The sequence below is a fragment of the Calidris pugnax genome, unplaced genomic scaffold (assembly GCF_001431845.1).
Source record: "Calidris pugnax isolate Ruff unplaced genomic scaffold, ASM143184v1 scaffold262, whole genome shotgun sequence".
Classification (NCBI taxonomy): Eukaryota; Metazoa; Chordata; class Aves; order Charadriiformes; family Scolopacidae; genus Calidris; species Calidris pugnax.
Window position 1 is genome coordinate 867,287 of NW_015091043.1, and position 27,818 is coordinate 895,104.

The 27,818-nt window shown below is 39.6% G+C and overlaps 1 protein-coding gene across 1 annotated transcript in view; it reads right to left on the reverse strand.

Moving 5' to 3' along the window:
* Positions 1–5,263: 5,263 nt before the first annotated feature.
* The window catches only part of UGCG (UDP-glucose ceramide glucosyltransferase), a 33,350-nt gene continuing 10,795 nt past the window's right edge, over positions 5,264–27,818 (reverse strand). The window contains exons 2-9 of the mRNA XM_014956434.1: positions 17,141–17,282; positions 13,609–13,711; positions 12,591–12,692; positions 12,105–12,217; positions 10,144–10,322; positions 9,641–9,727; positions 9,067–9,256; positions 5,264–7,738 (exon numbers count right to left, since the gene is read on the reverse strand). Of these exons, the coding sequence (XP_014811920.1) occupies positions 7,568–7,738; positions 9,067–9,256; positions 9,641–9,727; positions 10,144–10,322; positions 12,105–12,217; positions 12,591–12,692; positions 13,609–13,711; positions 17,141–17,282 (1,087 nt within the window). The 3' untranslated portion in view covers positions 5,264–7,567. The remainder of the gene's footprint in view (positions 7,739–9,066; positions 9,257–9,640; positions 9,728–10,143; positions 10,323–12,104; positions 12,218–12,590; positions 12,693–13,608; positions 13,712–17,140; positions 17,283–27,818) is intronic.

The window sequence follows — 27,818 nt, forward strand, 5'->3', positions numbered from 1 at the left end:
TGTGCGCTTGCAGTGTCTGAAAGCAGGAGGGTTCCTCGTCTGTGACACTGGGGTTGGACAGGTTGTACTCACAAGGCTCCTTCTAACATCTGCCAGACCCCTTTCATGAGCCAGCAATGTTGTCGTTGCCAAGAGGGCCAATGGCATCCTGGGCTGAGTAGGGAAGAGTGTGGCCAGTAGGTTGAGGGAGGTCATTCTCCCCCTTTGCTCTGCACTGGTGAGGCCACAACTGGAATACTGCATCCAGTTCTGGGCTCCCCAGTTCAAGAGGGACAGGGGACTACTGGAGAGAGTCCAGCGTAGGGCAACAAAGATGATTGAGGGATTGGAGCACCTCCCTTATGAGGAAAGGCTCAAAGAGCTGGGGCTCTTTAGCCTGGAGAAGAGAAGGCTGAGGGGAGACCTCATCTATGTTTACAAGTATCTAAAGGGTGGGTTGAAGGATAATGGAGCCAGACTCTTTTCAGTGGTTTCCAGTGACAGGATGAGGGGCAACAGGCACAAGCTGGAACATGGGAAGTTCCACTCAAATATGAGGAAAAACTTCTTTCTGGTGAGGGTGACAGAGCCCTGGAACAGGCTGCCCAGGGAGGTGGTGGAGTCCCCTTCTCTGGAGATTTTCAAGACCCGCCTGGATGCAGCCCTGAGTGATGTGCTCTGGGCAACCCTGCTTTAGCAGGGGAGTTGGACTGGATGATCTCTAGAGGTCCTTTCCTACTCTGACAATTCCATGATTCTCCCTCCCCAATAAAGCACCATCTGCTTAAGACAAAGGGACTTGCCAGGTCCCACTGCACGAGCAGGGACCCTTCACGTTGTTGAGAGATATTAGTTAACTTACTTATTTAAGTTTTAAATAGAATAAATTGTTTAGGGTTATGATGTGGTGTGATTTATGCTCTTTGCTTAGCATGAGGAGCTAGATTTGCCGAAGCCTTTAGGCAGCAACGGAGTTGATTTTCTTAGTAATTTTCCTAGTGCTGTGTTTTGCCTTTTAGTATACACAATCACAACCACAGCTGCCCAGGGATTTTGTTGTTCAAGGTCCCTCCCTTTTCAGGGACCTTGCTGCTGCATCTTTCAACTAAGTTACTTATTTTCATAAAATCTGAGGTCTGAGACTCTGCTGCAAGACATCTTGGGTCGAGCCTGCTGGAGTTTGGAAGCCACCGAATGCTCCAAGACACAGGAAGCCAAAGTGAAGAGGTCTTCAAGTGGTCTGCAACCAGGAGACGACAGATGCAAATTCTCATGGGCTGTTGCTCAGCTGCAGGGTGGGCAAAAAAATCTGCTGGCCTGCTTTCCTCTTGTGCTAGCCACATGACACAACCCTAAAACAGATCTTGCTGAAAGCCCCATATTATTCAAGGGAAACAGGTTTATTCTAGAGAGCTAGCCTTGAAGAACATCTCAGAGGTCTCAGACTCTAAGTAACAACCCCTAAAAACATTTCTAAGGTTTTGTCCTCTGTGTTATTCTTCCCTATTACCCAACATGTTGCAAAAGCACCTGGATTTGCACATGAAGCACCTGGATTTGCACATGCTCCTTTACTCTGGAGCATTAGTCACAGACAAATTTAACACCAAGTTCACTACAGCTCTCTCCCTCTTTCTGTTCTTTCTCCTTCCCATGTGGCTCTGTCCTAGGGGAAAATGTCTCTCATAAAGGTCTTTGGGATGAACCAGTTGTCCCAAGAGGGAAAAGTAGAAGCCAGTGAAACTGGACAGAGAGGAGACAAGTGACAGGAGTAACATGCCCTGCCTTGCTCAGATTTTGGGGGGCTGCCCAGCTGAGGAAGCAGAGTGTCTGAATTCCCCCTCAGTGGGGAGTTCACTGAGATGATCCAGAAAGCTGGACAAATAAAACATTGTTCAAGCTTATAAGCAGAGTCCAGGAAAAAAAAAAAAGACAACTGACATTCTCATGTTTTTTGAGCCACCTTCTTTCTGCTTACGGAGAGGTGAAATGAAGCTGGATACTGGTCTGAATGTCTCATGATTTATTTAACTTTGAGCTGCTGGCTTTTTATATTAGAAAAACATTGTTTTACCTGTCTGGTCGACCTACAGAAAAGGAAAGGCTTGTCAAAATAAAGGCTTCTTGCAAGGTTTTATTTTGGTATTAGTACATATATAATTATATATGTAAGTTCATACATCAAAATGTATGCACATATAAATGTGTGTATATAATTCTATGTATGCACAAGTAGGAAAATCAACTTACTTATATATGCTGGCAGAATCCCCCAAAGGCTTCATAGTTTCTCCATGGTTTGTTGTTTCCACGGGGTTAGAGGGTCACTTTTGAACGTGTTACTGCATTTCACATGTGCATTGTGTGCATCTTCTGCTGCCTCAGCACCTCCCTCAGCACGTTGGTATCACAGAAAGGAAGGAGACATTGCCACCAACAACAAGTTGCTGTTGAACACGTACAAAAGCACTCTTCCAGCCAACCAGGAAGTCTTAAAAGAGGAAAAGCTACTCAGTAAGGGCAGGAAGACTAGCAGAGCTTTAAATTTCATTTGAGCTCCCTGCAACCCTGTGAGCAGATCTAAGTTTAACACAGGCCCAGAGGACGCAAAGCCCGAGTCAGGGAACAGTAACTCACTTCACGTCAGAGCCCAGCGAAGAGATTGCTTTTGACAGCTCCCGTTTCATGCTCCCAGTGAGCTTACTGGCTTCCTGCACCGGCACACGAGCCTGACCTCTCCCATTCACCCACAAGCTGTAAAATGGCCATTAATTCCAGCTGGCACACGGCTTCGGCTGAGGCCCTTCCTTCCCGTCAGCAACAGGGACTCTAGCTGTGAGGGGAGGGATGAGACAGAAACAAGCAGCAATCCACAAACTCCCATGGCTTGCACCCCCCAACTGATCACCAGCATTGAGGCAAAAATACCTAAAGCTGATTAAGATCAAGAAGAGGAAGCGTATTCTCCCCAGGAACACAAACCACCACAGAAGAGTATCACCCCACTCTTCATCTGATGAGAATTTAATAAAGCATTCCAAAAGCTGCATTGGAAAGTATTAGGAATACTACTTTTATTTTCTTTTTTTTTTTCTTTTTTCAGTTTCTTAGTTTACAGGAATAAGCTGGGTAGTTATTTTAACCTAAGCTAAGTGTGAAGACAAGCATCACAAACATCTTCCTCCAAAAAGGTTACACACACTTCTTTCCATACACAAACTGCAGCACAGTTAGAAGAACGTTAACAAGACACTAACCTAAAGCTGCTTTTGAAAAGGAAACGCACTGGACGTAACCTTGCAAAGCCTTAGGATCCACAGGAATGGCTAGTTTGCTTGTAATTGAGCAAGATGGATTTTTATGGGAGACCTGGACACTGATCTGCATACAGGACTTACAACTGAGAACCGAGACAGCCTCAGTAGAAACTGCTACAAAACCAAAAGAAACACTTTCAGCAAGTATTTGCAATATAGTCAACAGCAACTTTCTACATGAAACAGGTAACCAGGATCTTCAACACAAACATGGCAGTGGCTAAACTAGCCTGCAGAGCTTCATTAGACTTTGCTTCCTCACTGGAAGGTTCAAAACCTAAAGACCAGACAAATCAGCAGTGAAAGCAAAATGTGGGGAACTTAGCCCTAAGAATTATCCCTTATTCTCAGCTGTCTGAAATTTGTGCAATGGAGAAGAGGTAATGACCTTTAAAGCAGTCCAACTTCAAATGCTCAGGACAAAGCCAATAGGGTTTGGTTCTGTGGGATTTCTGGGGTTGTGGGATTTTATTATTTTTTTTTGTTAAAAGAACATCCCAGATCAATGGTTTGAGTTACAGAGCAGTTCTACAGCACTAAGGTAGGAATCACAGATGGCCTCTCCAAAGCCAACGTAAAGGTGAAGATGACTTTCCTGGGGGAAGCTCTCATCTGCCCAGATAAGCAGCACTTACTGTTATGGGGCAGTTCTGTCACAGAATTTAGTTTATTTGAAGAGCTAAGAAAACACCTTTATCTAAACTTGTGCATTCGCTCTGAATACCCAAGTAGCAGACCCATGCAGTATAATCTGATAATTGCAAGAAATGAAGTCTTTAATTATCAGACCCAAAACCTGGATCAAGTTTCAAATTACAGCCATTCTGTACAATGCCACCCTCTCTTCCAAGTCTCATTATTTACACAAGCTAAAGAGTATTAAAGCTGGAGTAACTTTGTATAATTGTAAAAAGTTCCCCTATTGCCATACAAAACTTCAGGTTTCCTTAGCCTCAGCAGCCAGAACTGGTGTCACAGCTGCTGGTTCAATCCAAGAACAGCTGGAGTTCAAACTCACCTTAAAATAACATTATCAGAAACTAGGTGTGAGGATTAAAAGAAGCCCTCAAGATGGACAAAACAGCTTTCGGAAGCAACACATGACAGCAGGTGGTTAGAAGCTGACAAAACAGACTGAGAGGAGACGCAGGTAGTCAGCATCAGGAGACAGAAGAGTGGCAACAAATGCAATTCAAGTGGGAAAGACTTCATTTGAAAGCACAGGATAAAAATCAAAATGTTATTTAGTAGCAGGCAGGAAAAGAATAGAAGCACTGAGAAAAGGGGATTTAGGCTTTGTGCTGCCAGGCTGCAAATGTATTGAGCACAAAATACGCTCAGGAACATTTAAGATTCTATAACTAGTTTTCAAGTGATTTTCAAGTGTTTCTGCCATGCCTCCCAGGCTCCAACAACTCTATCATATGCACAATCTCTTATTAAGTTTCATAAACTTAATTCCTGATTCATGAAAATCCTACTAAGTGTTAGAGAAAAGAAAGAAGCTGAGTCAGATGACAGACCAAGCACAGAATGCTTTCTTGGTGGAGTACCTCAAAGCAAGTTATCAACACTACTCCTCGACTTCAACACGTTTTGTGGCAGAGACATCCATCCCTAAAAATCTGAGTTACAATAGATAGAATCACAGAATGATACAGGGCTGGAAGGGACCTCTAGAGATCTAGTCCAACTCCCCTGAGAAGCGTCTTGTTCAGTTGTGAGGTTTTGTACACACATTATTCTCAAAGACTAAGGATAACTCATAATCAAGCACATGTGAATTCATTTCAGCCAAATATAAAATCCAGAACAGATGGTCCAGGTATAAAAAACAAACTCAAAAGAAAGGCACACACATTAACTGCTGGGTCAATTTATTGGAGATAAAATCTATCAAAACTGCCTTAAATACTTAAAACTGCCATGTTACAGTATCATTGAACAAAAGAGAAAAAAACACTGTATTCCAAACAGGTTGTATTCAAAATTTATTTTTAAATAAAAGAAAAAACAAGACAATGATTTTAAATAAACACGGTATATTCTACACATCTGTAGATCAACACAACTTTACATTAGCCATTTTTAACCTTCAGAAGTTCTGTTGCAGCATGTTCTACAACATTTGACAGTGTTGGTTTCCATGTCACAATCAACCACACAATCCCCAAATGAACCTATTTGCTTAAGTGATGCTTTATTCTTCATGACCAAAAATGGCTCTACTAATACAAAAGCACCTGTTAAACAATTATCCCCACCTAATTTTTTTTTTTAATGAAGTCTGTTCAGCCTCTTTTTTTTTGGTTCTGTTCCATTGCCTGCATAGAAATCAGCATAAAGCTAAGTTGCAAGCTAAGCTTCACTTCAGCAGTGCAATGAATGGCATCAAACTTCATGAGACAAATGAAGATAAAAACATTGTCAGCAAAATTCAACTATGTAAAAACAACATTAAAATCAGGATGTTTTCGTGGGTCACAACTAGACTAGCTTTCAGTGTGCAACTTTCCTCAGGAAAAGTGCTTTTTCCCGATTCACATGAAAAGAATGAAGCATGCATCAAAAGCCTTTGTCCATATGTCCATACAGAAATGCCCATTAGAAGAGTTCCATTGTATCATAAGGCAAAAGAGATATTAAGGTGGATGAAGCATTTTGGCCCAGAGTATGGTTTACAACACATACATACACATTACATTTGTGTAGCATATGACAGGTAAGGGATTGGCTCAGTAAGTTAAGTGTCCATTTTTATAAATACATGTCGTTATTGCTAATATGCTACACATTATCATCCAACTTCTAAAGCTGCTTTGTTGGCATTACCCTTGTAATTAGCAGCTCACATTCATGTTGAAAATATGCTATTCCATATAAGAAAAGTAAAGCAGCATAAATACAACTATGAAAACAAAAGGCTTATGCAACATCCCTCTCTAGCTTTGCTGTGTTTTTTAATTAAAAAGTGTTCAAAGAAAACAAGTCCAGTTCACCACAAGTTAGGAAGTCTCACAATGGGGTTGGAAACTAAGCTACGGGGAGCAGAGAGGGGGGAAACACGGCATGCATTATAATCTAGTCCTTTTAGTCATACCACTGGAATACAAAAGTCCAATTTAAAGGCTAGACTAACAGTAGAAGGCAGAAAGCCAAGAGTAGACTTAGTTTGATATTTAAATTAAGATTACAATTTTAATCAGTAACAGCAAACTCACCTAGTCCTTTAATATATTCACAATATCTACTGCAATTGAATACTTAATTATGACTAGTATAGGTATGTATGTTCACTTTAAAAAGATATTAAATACCTGCATCATGAAATTACATTCTTAAGAGATTGTGTAAGAAAATAGCTCATGTGTGAAATGTTTCTGAAATGTATTTCTGCTCCCTTCTACCCCCTACTATGTCACACACACACACACACACACACACACCCCCCCACCCACCACCAAAGCATTCACTCACAGGGGAAAACAAACACCCCTTAAAAAAGGATGGAAATATTGAAGGGGACCAGCTTGGCTAGTTACAGCACAGTGCTTAACAAGGTTCAAGACAGAACCAGATCAGAGTTGGCCAAAAGATGCCCACAATACATGCCTGACCAGTAATTCCTTCCAACACGCTCAAACACAGTCCACTTTTGGTTCATTGCAATGACTGAAGTATTTCATATATACATATAAACACAAGACTCTAGCTTTACTTTGTTTTTGCAAAGCATTTTTACCTTTCCATTCATTTTGTTCTGCAGCAACTACAAGAGGTAGGCATAAAGCATTTAAGAGCTTCTTTCCCAAGGTCCTGTTACTAGCTGAATTTAGTGGGATAAAACAGGAATCAGCTGTACATTTGTGTTTTTACTAGTACAGCCTTGTACAATCCAGCTGGAAAATAGCTATATGAACCCTGGATTTGCTAGGCTAGCACACCATGGAGTAAGAAGCTGTTCATATCCAGGAGGATACTTTTTTTTTTTTAAAGTGTTTACTGCAGAGCATTCCTACAGAATGTAGATGTCAGGACCAATTCTCTCCATTTCTATTTGTACATAGGAGCAAGGTACCGTTTGGCCAAGACTACAGATGTATTTTCACAGATGGAAGTGCCATGCAAAAATAAATTAAAGAACAGATACCAAAACATAGGAGTAGTAAAACTACTGAAGGTAGATTTTCTTAAAAGTATTTATATAAACAATTTATAATACTTTTCTTTCCCCTCTTCTCTTTTGGACATTCACAGTTAAAAGGCTGTGGCTATACATCAAGAATTTCTTCTGCAGTGCCTCCACAACGTAACCTGTAGCGTCCTGTCCTCCAGCTAATAGTGGGGTCCCACAAAGCCGAGAGGAAAATATAAATTGTCATGGATTCTCTGATGAACCAAGCTACCGCATAATCAAGTTTTGAAAAACACAGAGCACCACCCTAAGAAGGCAAAAAACAAGTATTAAACATACTGATTATTCAAAAGGAATTTTAAAGTAATTTAAAACATCTGTGTTACAGATAAATTTATTTTAAAGCTTATTATACAGATTTATGTACTAGCAGCTCTTTTATTTCCATAAGCCAAAAACATTTTCCTGCTCAAGATATGATTACCCATACTAAACATGAGGAGCTTGGCAGAATTACCCAGAAGGTTTGAAAAGAGACTTTTATGCAGACCAAAAAGCAATAAGAAGTGTAACAAATGCACTTTATTCTTTTTGAAGCTTTGCAAAACTGTGTTCAAGCAGACACTGGGGTTTTGCCACACACCCCAAGAACAACAGCATTTAGACACAACACTCCTGCACATTCCCAGAAAAGTGATATTCAAATAAATAAGCCTTTGGCCTATCGCATTGGAAAAGTGGGACTAAGAAAAAAACCTTACAGCCTCTCAATATTTTCTGCTCCTTTAAGAGCTTTCAACTACATGCAGAGCTGGAAATCTAAGGGGCTTCAGAAGAGGAAGAGTAGGCACAAGGCTTTTTACATGGTAAGAAGGGTAATCAGAAAGGTGACTGTTAAACTGACCCTCTGGAGTCCTACACAATCAACACAAGGCTCAGGTTTTTTTTGTTTTGGGGTTTTTATCATTATACTGGAAATAATAATAATAATAATATGTTAAGACTGCCAAAAGTAGTTCTCATCATTCTGAGAAGTACTTGATAAATTTGAACACGCAAGTAATTATGGATCAGATTTGGATGGAATATGGTCATGGCAGAAAGCAATCAAAGTAGTTCCTACACCATCAGCAGAACAAAAGCTGTTCTGATTTGTGACATCCTCACATTTAGTGATGAGAAAACTTTTTTTTAGAAGTTACAGCTGTCCTTAAAGTCCATTATTACCAAAATACAGTGAAAAATGTACTTAAGAGTGCATATACACCTCAATGAATACAATACAAAGTAAAAACTAAGATAAAATAACAAACCATAAAATCCTACAAAGCTGCTGTTCTTGTACAGTTAAAAATACTAAAATTCCTGGATATGCCTACGTAGAGCAGACTGAAAATGAACAGATTAAGGGGACAGATACGCAAACTCTCAGAGCCTAGGCAGAGGCAAGCATAAACAAAATTACAACCAAGCACACTTACTCATTTTTGCACTACTGTAACTGAAGCTTGAAGTCTGAGAAGTAACAGGATTTGACCTGTTCTTTCCTTTGATGTTATAATTAGGCTTAGCTTTTTTTGATTAAATAGATGGGACTAGTAACTTTAATAATGCCAAAGAAATGAAGCTACATACCTGAACACCTTTTAGTTGAATGTAGTCAAATATAAACCACGCCAAGCAGTGACACATGAAAAACACCATTATATCCCATCTGAACACATGATGAGCTGCCCATCCAATAACTAGACTGGCAACAAAGCACTCTGAGATCGGCTCACAAATTATTGTGGCAGGCAACATATTAATTCTCAGTTTGGCCCACCTAGAAAAGACAAACAAATCAGTTCTGACTATGCGTTATTCTTTATGTCCTCCTCCTCCACCTCATCAAATGATGAGCCATCATGGTCTTTTCTGACATTAGTTTCATCTCACTTAATTTACACCTCCAAACAAAATACTGCAAAAGTTCTCCCTTAGCATTCAGAAGGTTTTTTTGAGGTTTTTTTTTAGTATCAGTCATACTTCTGTGGAAAGTCAGTGCCTCTCTCGCAACACTAACACAAGGCTGTCCATGGGAATGTCACCATTCTGGACAATAATGCAAATTAGCTTGGAAAACATATTCCTTATCATTATCAAGTTATCCACATCAGAAGCAGGTGACAGGGGTGGGTGGGAGAGGAAGGAAAGATTAAAATTTTACCTGATCATTCTGGACTGAAACTGAGAAATTGAATATGAACCAGAGTTTTGCATTGCGACTTGTGTGGCCATAGCAAATTTCCAGCCCCTGAAAAATTAATTTGTTATTATAAAAAAGATGCAAATAAAAGATGAAAAAACAATTAGAGAACACACACCCAAGAATTTTATTAGGCTTGAAAAGTTTGTGGCATATCTACCATATTATTACAATGGGTATAAACAAAAAAATTAGTATATTTTATCAAGTCTCTTCATTGAAAAAGAGAAAATACCTCTTGAATAATACTTAAAAGAAGTTCTCAAACTTTTTTCTAGAGGAACTAACAATGATATGGCTTAACTATTTCTCAAAGACTATCACACAGTAATCTTTTAGCATGTCATATTTGCTGTATACATGTAAAGCTGACCCGAACCCCTATACCTATAGCAGATAATATGTGTTTAAAACCGGATTTAAACTGCACTTAAAGCAGTAAGTTTACTTCAGAGTCATCTTACCGGTCAGCTATAGCTTTGGCCATAAAGTAATCTTCAGCAATATATTGTGCAAAAGCTATCAGTCCTCCTGCTTGGTCCAAGACATCCTTCCTCATCAAGCATGACATTCCTGTTACACACTTAAAGCCAGTTAAGTTGGCTGAAATATATGACCTTGGATGTGAAGTTCCAAAATAAACCTGCCAAAACAAGATAAGACTTTTAAAACTCTACACTTATTTTTGCAAGTACTACTCACTGGCAACTTTTCCTCCGAAAATGTTTGAATTACAAAAAGGGAGTGCTAGACATGGTCAATTACGACACTGTATTTGGAAATATCTTTACCACCAATCTAAGAAATCTAGCCTACCACCAAATCTGAGAAACCTAGTAGTAATAATGGCTGTGTTTTTATACATATAAGCAGGGATTAAATCCACATGTTAAACTACTGTATTTCATTTGGTATTTAATTTCTAATTTATTGAGGTTACTAATCACTATGATGAATATATTATTTGGTGATAGCTGACAGACATGCTGTCTCCTTCCTCTTGGAAAGATTAACTGCCTACATGTTCTTAGAAACTTACCATATGGTTGTACAGAAGCAGAAGAATTTTGTTTACTTAATGTACTTTCAAACAGAAATAGCAAAGAAAAAAATTCAGATTGTGAGGCAGTCTTTTTATACGATTCATTAACTTATAACTAGAAGTTACCTATAAAGAGGCAATGGAAATGAATGCTAGCACCTCTCACTACTATCTTTCCTATTGGTGGCCTTCACACTGCTCTTATGAATACTTATTCAAGAAGAGGCATGCTCATCTTGCAGCACATTGGATCTGGAAGCAAAAAGCTCTTCCAGGAATATAGAAGCAGGACTTGCAAGTCTTGCTGCTTTAGCACATAGCAGTACTAATAGCTCCTCGCTCTTCTCTTGTAGGAAGAAATTCAGGCTTTTTGGTCACAAAAACCACACGAGCTGCCCTCTCTCCATGCAATGAGGGAGTACGGCATTTCACTGCACTTTCACACTTCTGCCTTTGACACACACTAGTTATCCTTGGGGCCAAAATGCCTTATCCATGCCAGCTTCGAATAAAAGATAGTTGATTAATTTACATGCCTTGAGACAAGGAACAAACAAGAAAATGCAGTCTCTTCATTCTACAAAAGAGAACACACTGAGAAAGAAAGGAGGGGAGAATAGGACAGAATGAGTGATAAACAGTGGATAGAAATCAACTGTTCACTTTCTCTTCCAAAACCAGTGTTAGGAGACATGAAATAGCACTATAGAAGAACTAGTTGGTGGTTCCTCTAACAGACAGTAGATCTGTGGAACTTGCTGTTAAAGACAGTTATAAATGTTCAAAATCTACAGGGATTCAAAGAAAGAATGGAAAAGTTCATGTAAGAAATCTGTTCTTACTTGAACACCAATAAATGGAGGATTAGTAAATATAGAAGTCTACTTCCTGCTCAGAAAGTCTTTCAGATGAAGATTGCAGAAAGTTGAGACAGTATTACAGGAAAATAGGATATAAGCCTTGCTTGTGTTCTGCTCTCCTCAAGGGTTCAGCTTATAACCCCTGCTGGAAACAAAATACTGTGTGAATTGGACTTTGCTCTCACTTGTCATGGCCATATCTGTATTCCTTTTCAGATAACAAATAGAATTAATGGCCCTTTCTGACTAAGCACTAGAAAGAGTTCTTCAGTTTTAATATTTTTTTAAATAAAATCCATCATTTTCATCCTGCAATCTTGTTTGCATTGTAAACTTAAATGTTGAATCAACATTCAGAACACCACAGTAGAATTTTTGACCATTTAAGTGTTATCCTATATAGTTTGAATCGAGACTGCAGCAGAAAATAAACATTTCTTCACTCAAAAGGTGCAAGAGGCACTATACAACTTTTAGTCAGCAAGGTTCTGCAAAAAAACCAAACCAACAACATTGCACTCACTTGTTCAAGGGTAGCAGCAAAACCCTGTCTGTCTGCAACATAGGGAAGCCCATGGACCAAGCCTACTTTTTCAGTCATTTGATTGGCCATATCTGTCAGTGTGTCTGGCGTTACTAAGTGACAAATGAAAAAAAGACAGTTCATTGAGCAATTCTGTCATTAGCAGACTACTGTATAGAGACACTAATTCTCATTATGTTACCAATATCAAGAGCACATATACTTTGATACACAGTATTGTGGAGAAACAAAGTTTCAGAAAAAATAACACTAGATCTCAACAAATATAATAGAAAGTTTCAACACTGGTTTTTTTTTTAAATGGTATTTTCACCTGTAAATAAAGATAAAACAATTTTATACTTGAAAAATATTTTTTCCAGATTTTTAACTTTCATTTCTACTTGTATTCTCAATCTCCAACAACTGCTTGCCTACAGGGAATAAGAGCAATATAACAATCAGCACTTTACAACACACACCTACCTCTGATTCCACTATCACAAATCCATATGAGATCATATTTGGCAACTTCATAGCCAGGCATTAAGTTGTTGATCTTGGGATTGATGCCAACCTTCTTGCCACCTAAAAAATACAAACACCATCAGATAATGTATGGGGTTGTTTGGTTTTTTTTAGCATTCAGACTCAATATGCAAAATACCTGGATATACTCACTAAAGAACAGTTAAGTGTTTACCCATCAATTCTTAGAGTTAACTTTTATGAAAAATTGAAATTTTATTTGAAATTTTAATTATTCCTTCACTTCTATATTTTAGGTCTTACTACAGTTATGCAGAGAATTACAAAGGAAAAAGTATTCAAATGCTTCCTCAAAATGGCGGGGTAACAAGGTTAATGTTATTAAAAGGACAGTAGAACCATAAAGTTCATTACTATATTCTGTAAGATATATATTCTCTACCTCTTATTTCTTAAGACTACTGATTACGATCATTATATTCTACAATAATTTTAACAGAAAAATTTAAGAGGAGCAGAATAAAGTCAGACATGCTGCTTTGCTTCCAACTGACAGACATGGTCCAGTTTTTTTTAAGTCAGGGGAAAAAAAAAAAAAAAGACATTCTACTACCTGATTGTAATATCCCTTCCCTCCTCTAATTCAAGTGAAGGAAGAGCCCTACAGTCTAAGCTGATGAAGAAGGATTGTTGCAGAAACTGGAGCTCAAATACATCTACAACTGCAAGTCACTTCCCACACATTTAGGTCACTGCAAAGACAGGATTTAAACTGCTGTTTCAGAACTGGAAGGGAAATGTTGTTTGGGTTCCATAAATCATTCCTCCTAGAGTGTTTTTTTTTGGACTGATGCCACAGATTGACACTACAACTTAGTCCTTTACCCCAATCTGAAAATTAAGCTATAGAACCAACATGGGCTGAACATGACAACTATATATTTTAGAATTCTGTATATGGAGTTGAAAACATAAAAACATTTTATGAGTCCCACATTCAAGTTGCACTGCTTACCTATGAACAATCTAGCATCAACATTCGGGTATTTGCCAAGGAGCTTTTTGCATACATCAATAGCTGGATCATCATGATCTTGTACACAGAGCAGCACTTCATACTAGTGAAAAACAAAAAAGGATACAAAAATATATTTACATACAATATCAATATGGTCTAGGGAATAAAGCTTAATAATGTACCAAACAGAAAAAATAAAGAGCATTGTTACAGAATTAAAAATAAAACCAAGGGGATTGTTTTATACCTAAATAGGGTTATTTTTAAATGCAAAGCCAACTACTTGTCAAAAAAGAACCAAGTCTGTATCCCGATACACTCTTCTACCAAGGAATGTTAGTTTTCTTGTTATTGGAAGGATTTCTATTAGGCATGAAACAAGACATCCTGGTATACAAGGTAAATTTGCTATTTCCACTTCCATTTTTGTTCACATAAGAATCTTCAATCCAAGCTTATATTCAATGAAGTTACAGCACACAAAATATTAATGGAATGAAGTTATGATACATTTAACTGCATACCTCTGAACTACACTTTCCTTTACTTTGCAGATACATATGCAGAACAGTTGGAAGACAATCCACACGCTTAATTGTGTAATAAAGCTGAGCTCCGGAATACGTATATGCATATGTAATGTATATGTATTTTCTTCACTAATAGAATAAGGGTTAAAATCAACAAAAGGTAAGGGAAAACTATGGCTGTTCCAGCAGTCAAGCTATGTGCTTGTTACACAAAAGCTACAGTGGGCAAGGAAATGGCATTTTAAGAAACACAATGTTTTGCAACAGCTTAGCAAGCTTTGATGGAGATATCCGTTTCTGCATTAACAGTAAATTCCTTGAATGCTCCTTACTTGATATAACCTTCCTCACTAAGTTAAATAAATACATTCTTTCAAGAAAAAAAAGGTACTGTTAAACACAAAAAGCCTCAACAACTGACTGCATACAGGATATTGTGGAAGCTTAAAATCATTAGCAATGAAATAGGAATTGGTAAGATTTGGTCTAGCACAATAAGCTTTCAGACAAACATCTCCACCTCTCAGAATGCAAAAATCAGGGCCGATTTGCCTAGATTTGGAACAGAATCAACCTCACAGAACCTCACAGAACCTCACGGGGTTGGAAGGGACGTCTAGAGATAATCGAGTCCAACCCCCTCACCGAAGTGGGTCTACCTAGAGCAGGTTACACAGGATCTTGTCCAGGCGGTTTTTGAATGTCTCCAGAGAAGGGGACTCCACCACCTCTCTGAGCAGCCTGTTCCAGTGCTCCACCACTCTCACAGCAAAGAAGTTCCTCCTCATGTTTAGGTGGAACTTCTTATACTCAAGTTTGGGCCCATTCAATTCCTTTCATTTTGCCTACATAGAAAGTGGAATCTAATGGGGAAAAAGACCTGTCTCATTAAGCACAGGTCCTTCCACAACAGAACAATCCTGACAGCATGTACACCATAGAAGTTACCAACTAAAGGAATCAGCTCTTAATTGTTCATCCAATTACATAGGTAAAAAACCAACTATTTTTGCTAGGAATTAAATAACTAATCTTCAATCCACAGTTGCAATGATACTTCTATATCCAGATTCTCCAAGAAATTCAACCAGAAATAATAAAACTTTGACATTCCAATATTTGAAAACAGAAAAATTCGCAGTAAACGGCCTTTGTATGCAATAATAAAGTAAAGAACTACAAAATGTATGACTAAAGAAATACAAAAATGCTTATCTATATAAACACTACAATTTGGTTCATTTGGACTTAACGACTTAACGTGAATAGAAAGATTTATGCCAAAAATCATGAGATGCACAGTAGGTAAGAACTGTTCACTGATAAAACTATTAAATGTAAGTCCTGCAGTTTAGAAGCTGCATAAGTGGCTTCCATGCAAGAAAAGATTATTTCTCACATGGGATATCACAGAAGAGTATCAGAGAATCAGTATCACTGCAGGTTGAACTCAGCTTCACTGGAACAAGATTAAGATTATTCTTTTCTAATAATTGTCCCCGGGCAGCTGAAATTTGAATTCCAGGCAATAGTGTTGTTCTAGTTTGTGGTGTAGTGTCAGTGTCTTAAATGAAGTATTGTTGTAGTTATTGTACAGAGGCGTTTTCAAACAGTTTGGGGATCTTGTTTTTACTGTATAATCTGTGCCCCAGTAAACTGAAGCATTCATGCCTCCATTTTCACTCCCCTTGAGAAAAATATTATTATCACTATTGCTATCGGAAATTCAGACTGGCGTGGAGTGGCAATATTTTAAGCTTTCTACCCATATGAGTTATCAGAAGTAAGGGTCAAGACTACCTCTCATAAAACAAGATCCAGCATAACTTTTTCTGAATTCTCAAACAAATTGTATTTGCAGTCAAACGTTTCAACTGCATAATGTTTTGATGGTCATTATAGTCATAAATAGCTTAAGATATTGTTGCAGATTCTTTGCTGTTTGCAATACTGGTATACACAGCATGCCTCGAGTATGCTTTAAACTTATCTTGGCCACTTTTAATCTTTATTGCACTTTTGTTGAGTCAAAAGGATTCAACTATTCATGCCTAAAGCTTTTCAAAAGGCCCTAAGCTTCATTACAGAAAAACTATTCAACTTTTAATAAGTTCCAAGTGGTGGGGGTTTTTTGTTTGTTTTACCTGTCCTATTTAGGAGAAGATTTAAAGCTCTGGGTCAGAATACACAAAGGAAACTTGTTGTACAGCTTACACATACCTTTGACCTTTTACAACTGAAGCAGTAGCATCAGAAGTAGTTTTGAGAAGAATTGAGAAAAGAGTTTTTATTTAAAATAAATTACAAGTTTTAGAATTCAGGAGATACGCAGTAAGAAGCACCGTCCTTTTTCCATCCACAGAAGCATACACCAAGTACGGACTGATGCAGCAAGCATTTACAGATTTCTCCTTTAATTTGTAAGCAAGGACAGCATCTGACACACTTATCACTTACATTACAAAGTCAAACAGGGTTCAACAACAAATGCAAGCTTTTATTAACTATTTGTTTCCCAACACCATTAAGGGCTTGAAGACTATCCTAGCTACCAACTGGAGAGATACACCACCTCATAATTGAGCAATTCTTTGTTAGATGAGCCATCAGTAAGAACCACCAGCAAGGCTATCAGTTTAGTCTCCTCTTTCAGAGGACTTCTTAGAGAAACGCAGTTAATTAGGAGGATGTCTGGCCTCTCAAATGATCTCTTCTAGATTGAAGAGCTTCATACTGCTATAAACACTACAACACAGGAATAATGACTAAACAAATGTTAGTGTATTTTCCATTCCTAAACCTTGATCATGTTCCTTTACAGAATGCTTTTTTTAAAGGGAGTAAATTTCGTTTGTAGCATGTAGAATGGGTAATTATGCATTTGCTGTGGAAGGAAGAACAATTCAACATGTAATCAAGTCGCATAGTTCTAGCTCAAGCTCCTGATAAGATTTTTGGAGGCATGGTAGGAAAAAAAAGACACTAAACAGTATACATACTTTTGGATAATCCAGTTCAAAGAAGGTTTCCAAGTTGTTGATCAGGTTAGGATCCACACCTTTTAACGGCTTTAGGAGTGAAACACCAGGAAGCTTGCTATATGGCTGTTTGTCTGTGGCTTTCTTATTGAGGTGGAGGCGTCTGTAAACAGAAATAACATACACCAACAGATGAAGAAAATATGCTAGAGAATTCCATTCAAAATACAGTCAGAACTAAGAAATCTTGAGAGTTAAAACTGCTGCAAAAAATTAGTTTTGATAGTAGAAACAACGGCTATTTTTATCTGACAGCTGATGTGTCAAAGACAATGCCTAAAAAAAAAATCTTTGCATTGTATGTAGGTTAAATTCAGCCTTATTCAACTTATTAGATGTTTCAGATTAATGCATTTCGCACTATGTATTTTGAACAATAGGAGCCCCACTTTTTTCAAACTGCATAGGAGACAAGATGTTTCTGTCTTCCTCCATAGCATTAAAATTCATAGAATTATATCTGGACAATCAGAAAAACCAATTTACTGTAAACAAGGCAAAAAAAGAGAAGTGTCAGGTGCTTCTTCCAGCACTATGCTGTGTTATGCAAGACTTACAGCAAGCTGAAAGCACAGGGGAAGCAGTTGATCGTACCGATCAATTTGTTAACAAACACCTCCAAGAAAAAGATACAGGTCAATCAACTATAGCATAAAAATCCTAAACTGGAGACATTGGGCTGGGTCAGCACCATAGATAAACTGAGAATACAATTCCAAACAGTCACAAGTATTTCAGCAATGAATATAAAAAAGTAAATTGACAATCATGTCACAACTCACTAACCCAAATGTTTAATCGTACACTCCTTTGTGAATGAATGCAAAATTAAATTCTGAAAGCTTGATGGGCCAGTATTTGCATCAAGTAAGTTTATATAAGTAATTCAAGTAACTGGAGGAAAAAGTATTTGCTGAAACTTCAAACTTGCAAGTTAGTGTATATGCCTCATAATGTAGTTCTCTAGCATGCACAGCAGTCAGACTGAAAGGATATTTTATTGTAGCACATACCTAATAGTATAAATTCTTAAAGACTTTCACACTAAAGTTTACAAGATGCTGCCTCAAAAAAAAAAAAAAAAAAAGGAAATAGGGTTGCTTCATCCTAGTTAAATGGTAAAAAAAAAAGTCATCAAGTTCCTAGGAAGCATGGTCCTGAAAAGTGTGCCTGACCAAGTGAAATTACTGAACTAACAAAGGAACTACACTAAGAGGACATTCCAGTAGTTCTCTAGAGCTATTTCTTCCTGAAATGGGACAGTGACATCACATTTGTATCTCATCAGCCCTGCCCCTAGCACTCCTGTCAGGCAAGTTTGCAGCTGGACACCAGGAGCATAATGCTGTTACAGAAAATAAACAATGGGGTCACTAAAACAAAACAGGGGGACAAAGCAGATGTCCTCCTACTGTTATTGAGTCCAAGCCTGGGCACTGCAGAGGTAAACTGAAACAGTCTTGCTGAGCAATCAACAGCCAAGGGACTGTCAGACTGGACTTACAGACCAAGTAAGAAAAGCAATAGTTCAGATAGATACCACAGTGAAAGTTTCCTTACCAATTTTCGCAAACATAGCAGCAAACAAGGACTTTAGCGCCAATAAGAAGGGAGAGTCTCAAGAATGCAACTTTGACTGGGTGGAGCAAAAGGTAAGAACGCATGGGGAAAAAAAAAAAAAAGTACTCCATTTAAAACCAACTGTAGCAATGCTTTGTACAGAGCCAAAGCCTTGACAAACAGGAAGTAAGAGAAGGAAGTGGCAGAATAAATGAAAATAAGGTAAGGAGAGAAAGGATGAAGACAGACTTGAGGCAGGACTGTTATAAAGAATGAGCCCTAAGTGATAAAACTGCAGAATCTCGCAAGGCATCCTGTTACACACCATGCTGACACACAGGATTATGCAGGTAATTGAATTACCTAAGGAAAAGCCTGGTGTAAAAAAGGGAAACCTTGCAAAACATGCAAATGAGGCACGCAGCATTATCAGGATCTCTTCAGCCATGAAACATCATACAAATAGAGTATCACTTAGTATGGTAAGACTGTCTGTAACATGTGATCTTAAAAATAAGACTACAGTTCATGTTCTATTCATAAAGCTGCACAAAAGTGGCAGCCTGCCATCCTGAAAGCACTGTGGTATTGTGACACTAAGGTAAAGCAATTTCCATGCCAGTAATTGCAATCTCTGTTACAGTCTATGGAGCAAGAGGCAAATTAACAGTAAACCAGATCATTTTACATAGAGAAAGACTACTTGTAAAGTGACACATTCTGAAGAAGAATCAGAAAATTTACAATTGAAAACCTACCAGTGAAAGAGAATAACCATTATAAAAAGCAAATTATAGTATTCAAATGAAGGCTAACATTTAACATGGAAGTCAAATAATAGACTAAACTTAAACAACATTAACAATGTTGATGCAGGAATGTTCTAGATCAAGTTCAGTGTTACAGAGCATGCACTGAAGTCTCCAAAGCAGAGGTAAGATAAAGCAGTAAACTAGTGTTTTTTGAGCACTAACTTGTGCTTATGGTGGCATTTTTTTCTACCTCAGCCTAATGCAGTAAGCCACAGAAACACACTACACCAAGGAACATATAACAACTTCGAATTCTGAAACAGCGGCTAGCAGAGCACTCTTTAAAGGCATTTTCAGAAGCCATGTGTGAAAGACCAGATTATCTATAAGGACTTCTGCACCTAAATATATTTAATGGATCAGCCAGCAATTCTTAGGTAGCAAAACTGTGAAATTCCTTCTAAGCAGTCTAGTGCTGGTGTACGTAGGTGGGGAAAGAAAAAGCTGCAGGATGCATAATAGTGTCAGGAGCTATAGTTTAACTATCCTACATCATGTAAGAGGCATCTGTAAAATTTCTCAAACTTGGTTCCTTAACATGATATGAACCCATAGAAACAGCTATAATCTAGATCTCTTCTCTCAGCAGAGGTAAAAAGGTATTTCCAAAGACAAAATCCAGCTACTGAGTTATCACTGCCCAGTATACTACATGATGAATTCTTGCTAACCTGTATCAAATAAGCAACAAAAGTTCTTTTTTCTTAATGGTCAAGACTACACTTCCTCCTCTCGTTTCATGGAGGGCTTGAGAACATCCCAGCAAAAACAAAAAGCTTGCTACAGTACTCATGGGGGACTTCAATTTCCCTGATATCTGCTGGCAATATAACACAGCAGAGAGGCAACAGTCCTGGAGATTCTTGGAATGCGTGGAAGACAACTTCCTAACGCAGCTGGTGAGGGAACCGACCAGGGAAAGTGCCCTACTGGACCTGCTGATAGTTAACTCGGAAGGTCTTGTGGGGGATGTAAACGTTGGAGGCCGTCTTGGACAAAGTGATCATGAAATGATAAAATTTTCAATTCTCACTGAAGCAAGGCGGGGGGCCAGCAGGACTGCCACCCTGGACTTCCGAAGGGCAGACTTTGGCCTCTTCAGGAGCATGATTGGGGGTGTCCCTTGGGAGATGGTCCTCGAGGGCAAGGGTGCCCAGGAAAGCTGGTCATTCTTCAAGGAGGCACTCTTAAAGGCGCAAGATAAAGCTATTCCCAAGTCCCTAAAATCAAGCAGGAAGGGAAGAAGACCAGCCTGGCTAAATAGAGAGCTTCGGCTGGAACTCAGGAACAAAAAGAAGGCTTATAATCTTTGGAAAAAGGGCCTGGCAGATAAGGAGAAATACCATGAAGCGGTGAGGATATGCAGGGGGAAAATTAGAAGGGCCAAGGCTCAAGTGGAGCTCAGCTTGGCCACCAATATTAACAATAACAAAAAGGGGTTTTTTCAGTATGTTAACAGCAAGAGAAAGGTGAGGGATAATGTGGGCCCACTGATGGATGAGGTGGGCACCCTAGTAGTGGAAGACACGGAGAAAGCAGAGTTGCTGAATGCCTTCTTTTCTTCAGTCTTCACTGTTAGGACTACCCCTCATGAATCTGTGGCCTTAGAGGCAAGGGGGATGGTATGGAGAGAGGAAATTTTTCCTCTAGTAGAGGAGGGCCAGGTTCGGGACCACTTGGCCAAACTGGACATTCATAAGTCCATGGGGCCTGATGGGTTGCACCCACGAGTGCTGAGGGAGCTGGCAGACGTTATCGCTGGACCACTCTCGATCATCTTTGAGAAGTCGTGGAGAACAGGAGAGGTGCCTGAGGACTGGAGGAAGGCCAACATCACTCCAGTCTTCAAAAAGGGCAAGAAGGAGGACCCTGGGAACTACAGACCAGTTAGTCTCACCTCTGTCCCTGGGAAGGTGATGGAGAGACTCATACTAGATGTCATCTCCAAACAAGTTGAAGAGTGGGGGGTTATTGGAAGTGGGCAACACGGGTTTACCAAGGGTAAATCATGTATGACCAATCTGATAGCCTTCTATGATGCCATAACCGGTTGGTTGGATGAGGGGAGGGCAGCAGATGTCATCTACCTTGACTTCAGCAAGGCTTTTGACACTGTCTCCCATAACATCCTCATTGGGAAACTGAGGCAGTATGGGCTGGATGAGGGGACAGTGAGGTGGATTGAGAACTGGCTGTGTGACAGGACCCAAAGGGTAATTATTAATGGAGCAGGTTCAAGTTGGAAGCCTGTAACCAGTGGAGTCCCCCAGGGGTCAATACTTGGACCCGTGCTGTTTAATATATTCATCAGTGACCTGGACGAGGGGACAGAGTGTATCCTCAGCAAGTTTGCTGATGATACCAAACTGGGAGGAGTGGCTGACACCCCGGAGGGCTGTGCTGCCATCCAGCGAGACTTGGACAGGCTGGAGGGCTGGGCAAAGAAGAACCTCATGAGGTTCAACAGGGAAAAGTGTAGGGTCCTGCACCTGGGGAAGAAGAATGTCAGGCACCAATACAGGTTAGGGGTGGACCCGCTAGAGGCAACTACTGAAGAGAAAGATCTAGGGGTCCTGGTGGACAGTAAAATGGCAATGAGTAAACAGTGTGCTCTTGCGGCCAGGAAGGCCAATGGTATCTTGGGTTGTATAGGGAAGAGTGTAGCCAGCAGGTCAAGGGAAGTCATTCTCCCCCTCTACTCTGCACTGGTGAGGCCACAACTGGAGTACTGTGTCCAGTTCTGGGCTCCCCAGTTCAAGAGGGACAGGGAACTACTAGAAAGAGTCCAGCGTAGGGCTACAAAGATGATTCAGGGATTGGAGCATCTCCCTTATGAGGAGAGACTGAGAGAGCTGGGACTCTTTAGTCTGGAGAAGAGAAGGCTGAGGGGAGACCTTATCAACGCCTACAAGTATCTCAAGGGAGGGTTGAAGGAGGAGGGAGCCAGACTCTTTTCAGTGGTTCCCACTGAGAGGACGAGGGGCAACGGGCACAAGTTGGAACATAAGAGGTTCCACTCAAATATGAGGAGAAACTTCTTCACGGTGAGGGTGACGGAACCCTGGAACAGGCTGCCCAGGGAGGTTGTGGAGTCCCCTTCTTTGGAGATTTTCAAAACCCGCCTGGATGCAGTCCTGAGTAACATGCTCTAGCTCTAGGCAATCCTGCTTCAGCAGGGGAGTTGGACTAGATGATCTCTATGGTCCCTTCCAACTCTAGAAATTCAGTGAAATTCAGTGAAAATTCAGTAGACAGTCTCTCAGCTGTTGAAGTAACAGATGCCTTTTAAAAGCAGCTGAAAAAACCTAAGCACTCTTTATTCACTCATTTCAACCTTCCCTCAGCAGCAGAGAATTATCCCTTAAGGTGGGAGGCAAATAATTCTTGGTCAGGAATTTGTAAAGGATACTTAAGAATTGCAAGACAGTAGTAACAAGATGCAGGAAGCACTGAAGAGTATGGTGCCCTTGAAGGCTGTCCCTACAGGCCATGGAGATCAGCTAGCAGACCATTACTTCTGAAAGGGGCAGTTTTCCTGCTTCCACTTCTGAATTTACATAATACCCCTTCCCCAGTTTGTTCTCATGTTAGTGAGCTGAACCATCTCACATGGGTGTTTGTGGAGCTTTGATCTGCTATGAAGTAGCAGACAGATCTCAGCTTGAGCAAGAGAAATAAAATGTAAGATTATCCTGCTTCTTTTGGCAACAGAAAGGTAAAAAGGATGAGCCCCCCATATCTTCCTTACTTTTTTATACGTATCTTATGTTAAAAGACTTCCAGAAGCCCATACCTTTATGCACAGAAGAAAAAAAAATTAAACGTCCTAACAAATGGACAGAATTATTCTTAAAGCCTTGACCTTGTTTTCAATCTTTTCCCCCTCTACAGTGGAGCTTTATAACATAGTTGAACCAGTTTAACTACAGGCTGCTGCTCAGAGGCACTCCCTCTTACTTCCTTTCCCCTATTTTTCTGGGATGTGCTGTGCTTCTCAGTGGTGCTGACATTTGTCTAATCCCACAGTGACCTAGTTGAGATACTTAAACACATAACTATAAACTGATAAAATGATGACATTACATATAGAGTTAACTTCACAAGTATACAGTTTGAAAGGATGATCGTGCAGATTCACTAGCAGCAAAGATCCCCCGTGTTCCTTCTCTGTGCTGCCATCAACACCAGCCAAACAAGACATTGTGCCAGTATCAATGCCCGCACAATCCTGCTTAAACTCACATAACCTGAGGTGGGAGGAAAGAAGCCAGATTTAACTTTGTTATTTTCTGAGGAGGCTGCAAGAAGCTCCAGAGCATGTTCAAGAAGGTGGCTGTGAATATCCTGCCAAGATCATGGGAGAAGATGAGGAATCATCTTCTTCAAGATCATTTTAGTGGGCTTCCAGAAGAGCAGAGCTGCCCATGGATGAGCAGCTTAAGCCCACTCACCCTAGAGTCAGAGGAGGACCAGTGTCAGCATAAAAGAAGCATCAGGGGCCCAACACTTTCCTTTAAAAACATACACAAGGATTTGGGTCAGGTGCCTGAAAACTCTTCCACAACCAACTCTGCATCACAGTTCTTTACAGCATTCACTCCCTTGTAACTTGCTCTGTCCTTATTTGCCTGCCAGAAATAGCTAAATAGAATTAACTGCTAGCATAAAACACTGCCAGCATCCGCAAGTGACTCTTGAATTAGTATTTAAGGCATGTCACCCTTCTATCTCTTCTATCTCTCTTGGCTGAAAGGAACACATCACCTCACACCTGCCAGTTCAGGACACCTTTGTGTGCATGCCTGGGTCAACCAGAACGTTCCCAGGTAGGCAGTCTTGTCCATTCAATTCAACGGCCATATGGACACAGAGTAAGTCAATCCACCCACCAACCTTACACAAGTTACACAAGTTTCGGATCCAACAACAGGGAGAAGTAGAAACGCACTGCTGAGGACAAGTGGAAAGGACTTTAGAGGAAAGCCCAGTGTCACTTCTAGTGTGACATCAATTGTAATTAAAAACAATTAACATGTCACTTGGTCTTGATAAAATGCCCAGAGAGAGAGGGAAGTAGACAAGTCTGAAAGAAGGAAACGATGAGTAAGATCTACTTTGTAATACAGACTTCTTGTGGCTGTCCACCAGCAGAGAAACAGGTGTGTGCACGCCTGCAAAAAAAAAAACCACCTGCAAACAAAGAAGGTAATCCTAGCGTTTGCATACTAGAAGTTTATGTTGAAAAGCATGCTGCAGTAGGTTAGTGCTTCATAACACACCAGCTGAGGGTAGAAGGCAGACCAAATATTTCATTCACTTTCAGTGCATTTTTTTTTCTGCACTACACATACCACACAGATAAAAAAAGGACCTTAGAATGAAATGCACTGAAATCACAATGGGCAGTTGAGAGGAAGGGGAATGATTTTAAAAAAAAAAAAACACCCCACCACCTTAAAAACAAGTTCCAACAGCAACAGTCAAAGCATTTCTCTTTTTTTTTTTGTGGGAAAAAGTCCAATTAAAGGTCTTGAGATAGAACTGAGCGAGAAAGAACCTAGACTGTGATCACTGTAATTTTTCAGGAGATTAATGTTCTGAAAAAACAAACATCAATTTGCTATTCCGGTTTTGGAAAGCAGCAGTTCAGTCAGTGGCTAGTAATAAAGACAAATAAAATCATACACCGTAGAGCAGTAGAAATCCTATCTAATGCTACTTCATATTCTGAATTTGAAACCTTCATATGTACACAGCTGAAGTTCTTTAAGAAGAACCTTCAAAATGTTATCACAAAAGTCATGTTCAGTGGATGCAATCAATGAATTACAGTATTTTTTTTTTAAAAAGAAAGGGAGAGAAGTAGGAGTTTAAACTACTTTCAAACATGTTTTGGAGTTTTAAGTAGGAAAAAAAGCCTTATTTTTCAGGAAGAAGACTGATCAAACAGTACAGACCTCATCTTGAAACCAGAAAACACTCCCTTTTTTTATCTAGAAATTCTTCTCCAACTCCCTTCGCTGCCCCTACACCTGCACGATAAGAGAGAAACAAACAGGCTCCCATACAATAGCTCATAGTTAAACATGAAGTAATGGGACCCCTTTTACTGTCCAAATACTAGATAATTTACAATTCAGCAAGCTGAAATGAAGTGTGCTTAACAAAAACAAGTTGCCTACAACACAGCCATTACTGGATTGTACTAAACATTAAAATGAACACACAGTTTTTCCTGGTAATGTATCTGCAGGCTGCCATCAAAATAGCAATTCATTCCCTGCTTTCCCACACCCTCAGCCTACTGGTGGCTATAAAGCAGTCAGCGCCACAAGATAAATTGGATCAGCCTGCTGATCAAACAGAAAACTATACCACAGAAAAAGCTAGCTCGCCGATCTGAGTCACCACATAGCCACACGCTCACTGAAGGCAGATTACGGCAGAAATGTTCAGAAAGGTGTAGGGATGGGAGGGAATTTGCATTACCCCTTTGAGCATCAAATCAAGAGCCACCGAGGCATAGAAATAAGAATGCTTTTCAATAATACAGACTCCTTGCAACAAACATTATGCAACTTTAGAGAACTGCATCCAGCATGATTTGTGTTTTACTTATAAAAGCATCTCCAGTGCACGGCAGTAACTGTGAGCCAGATAAACCAACCACAGCAGAGAGCTTTTAGTACAGGACCAAACCCTCAATGTTAAGTACAGGCTCCTTTAAAACACAAAGCTTTAGAACATTTTTCTTGTGAGACTATTCGTTTTTCTGACTTTTATTTTGCAAATCTATGGGATTTCCTGCTTAGGAAAATAGCTCAGCCCCATTCATTTCATAAGGCACAAGTTTAAATGACCGTATAATTTGCTAAACGTTGCATGATGTGTTTTCCACAGGCCCCAGGTTGCTCCTTAATAGTCCCTTTGTGCCAAAGATCCCTGACACCCATCAACATTTTCCAGCTTCTTCTCCCTAAAAGCTTCCAAAACAGTTAACTGCCAGTAACAGAATTATGTTAATGACAAAACAGAAACTATATTAACAAATCATAAAGCAGATACCATGCCAGTATTCTCTTAGTTTTCAGTGGATGACAGGCCATTTTTTATTCAATTAACTCCGCTGCAAGTGTTCCCAGAGTACAAAACAGCATACCACTGCAGCAGAAATCTTACTCAAACACCAATTCACACAAGTTTGAACACAGAGTCCCAGGCCCTATAACCCCCAGCTGGGGTAATAAAAAAAGTTGTAAACCTTGTCTGGACTATGCAACTGTCAGCAAGACAGTGTCACTGCTCTCTCACTAAAAATTCCTTGGAGACCTTGAATAAGACTCCTATAAGGAACATCAGAAACTGAAGATAGCAATTATAAAAAAAAATCTTTGAAGGAAAATGTTAAGCTAAGCTATACTCAATGCCATATTTGACAACATTTCAGAAAGGCAGGTTTTTTCCCCACATTTCCAACAGATGCAAACTAGAAAGACTAACATGGTAAAATTCACCTTTCCTCTCTCAAAAAAATGCAACACACAATGCTTTGTTCATAGACCCTTAAAACCCTCCCTCGCCACCACACAGCCTATATAAAACAGTCTGCTTGGAAACGCTGTTATGAAAATATGTATCACCTCTCAAAAATGCTTAAAAGGCAGTGTGGAATATCTTAATTTTGAAACATCTCACTAGCATTTCAAAAAGGTTAACAGGTACAACCTTTGACACCGTATTTCAACCACCCACTGTGCAGGCAGGGGAAAAAGCAGCCCAAGAACTCAGACTCCTACAGCCTCAAAAGCCTGTCTACTCCACCCTCTCCCCTAGTCCATCATAAAGATCCGTGAAGATGAAGGTAGGAATAATTTCCTACTTTCTTATTGCTACTCCCGTTATTATTAACATCCAACAGTTCAAAATATACTTTCTCGTGAAGAAGATGAGTCTAAAAGTTTTCTACCTCTCCTTAACCCAGAATCTTATTTTAGCAAGGCTTGCAAGAAAAAAAATGCATGTTGATTTAAGATAAAGAAGTGTAATGCCTCGGTAACAGCTCAGTATATTGCCTGGAATCTCATTTTCAGCAGCTTGATTATTCTACATTAAACAAGGTGTGCTTGTGACTAAAGAAGTATTTTTTCTGCTTCATAATGAAGTGTAGCACAGTACCCATTAGCAAGCCAAAGCAGCAGTCACCTGAGAAGTCATAATGACTACACAGGTATATTGAACCAAGACCTCAAGACAAGCACTTCATAAAA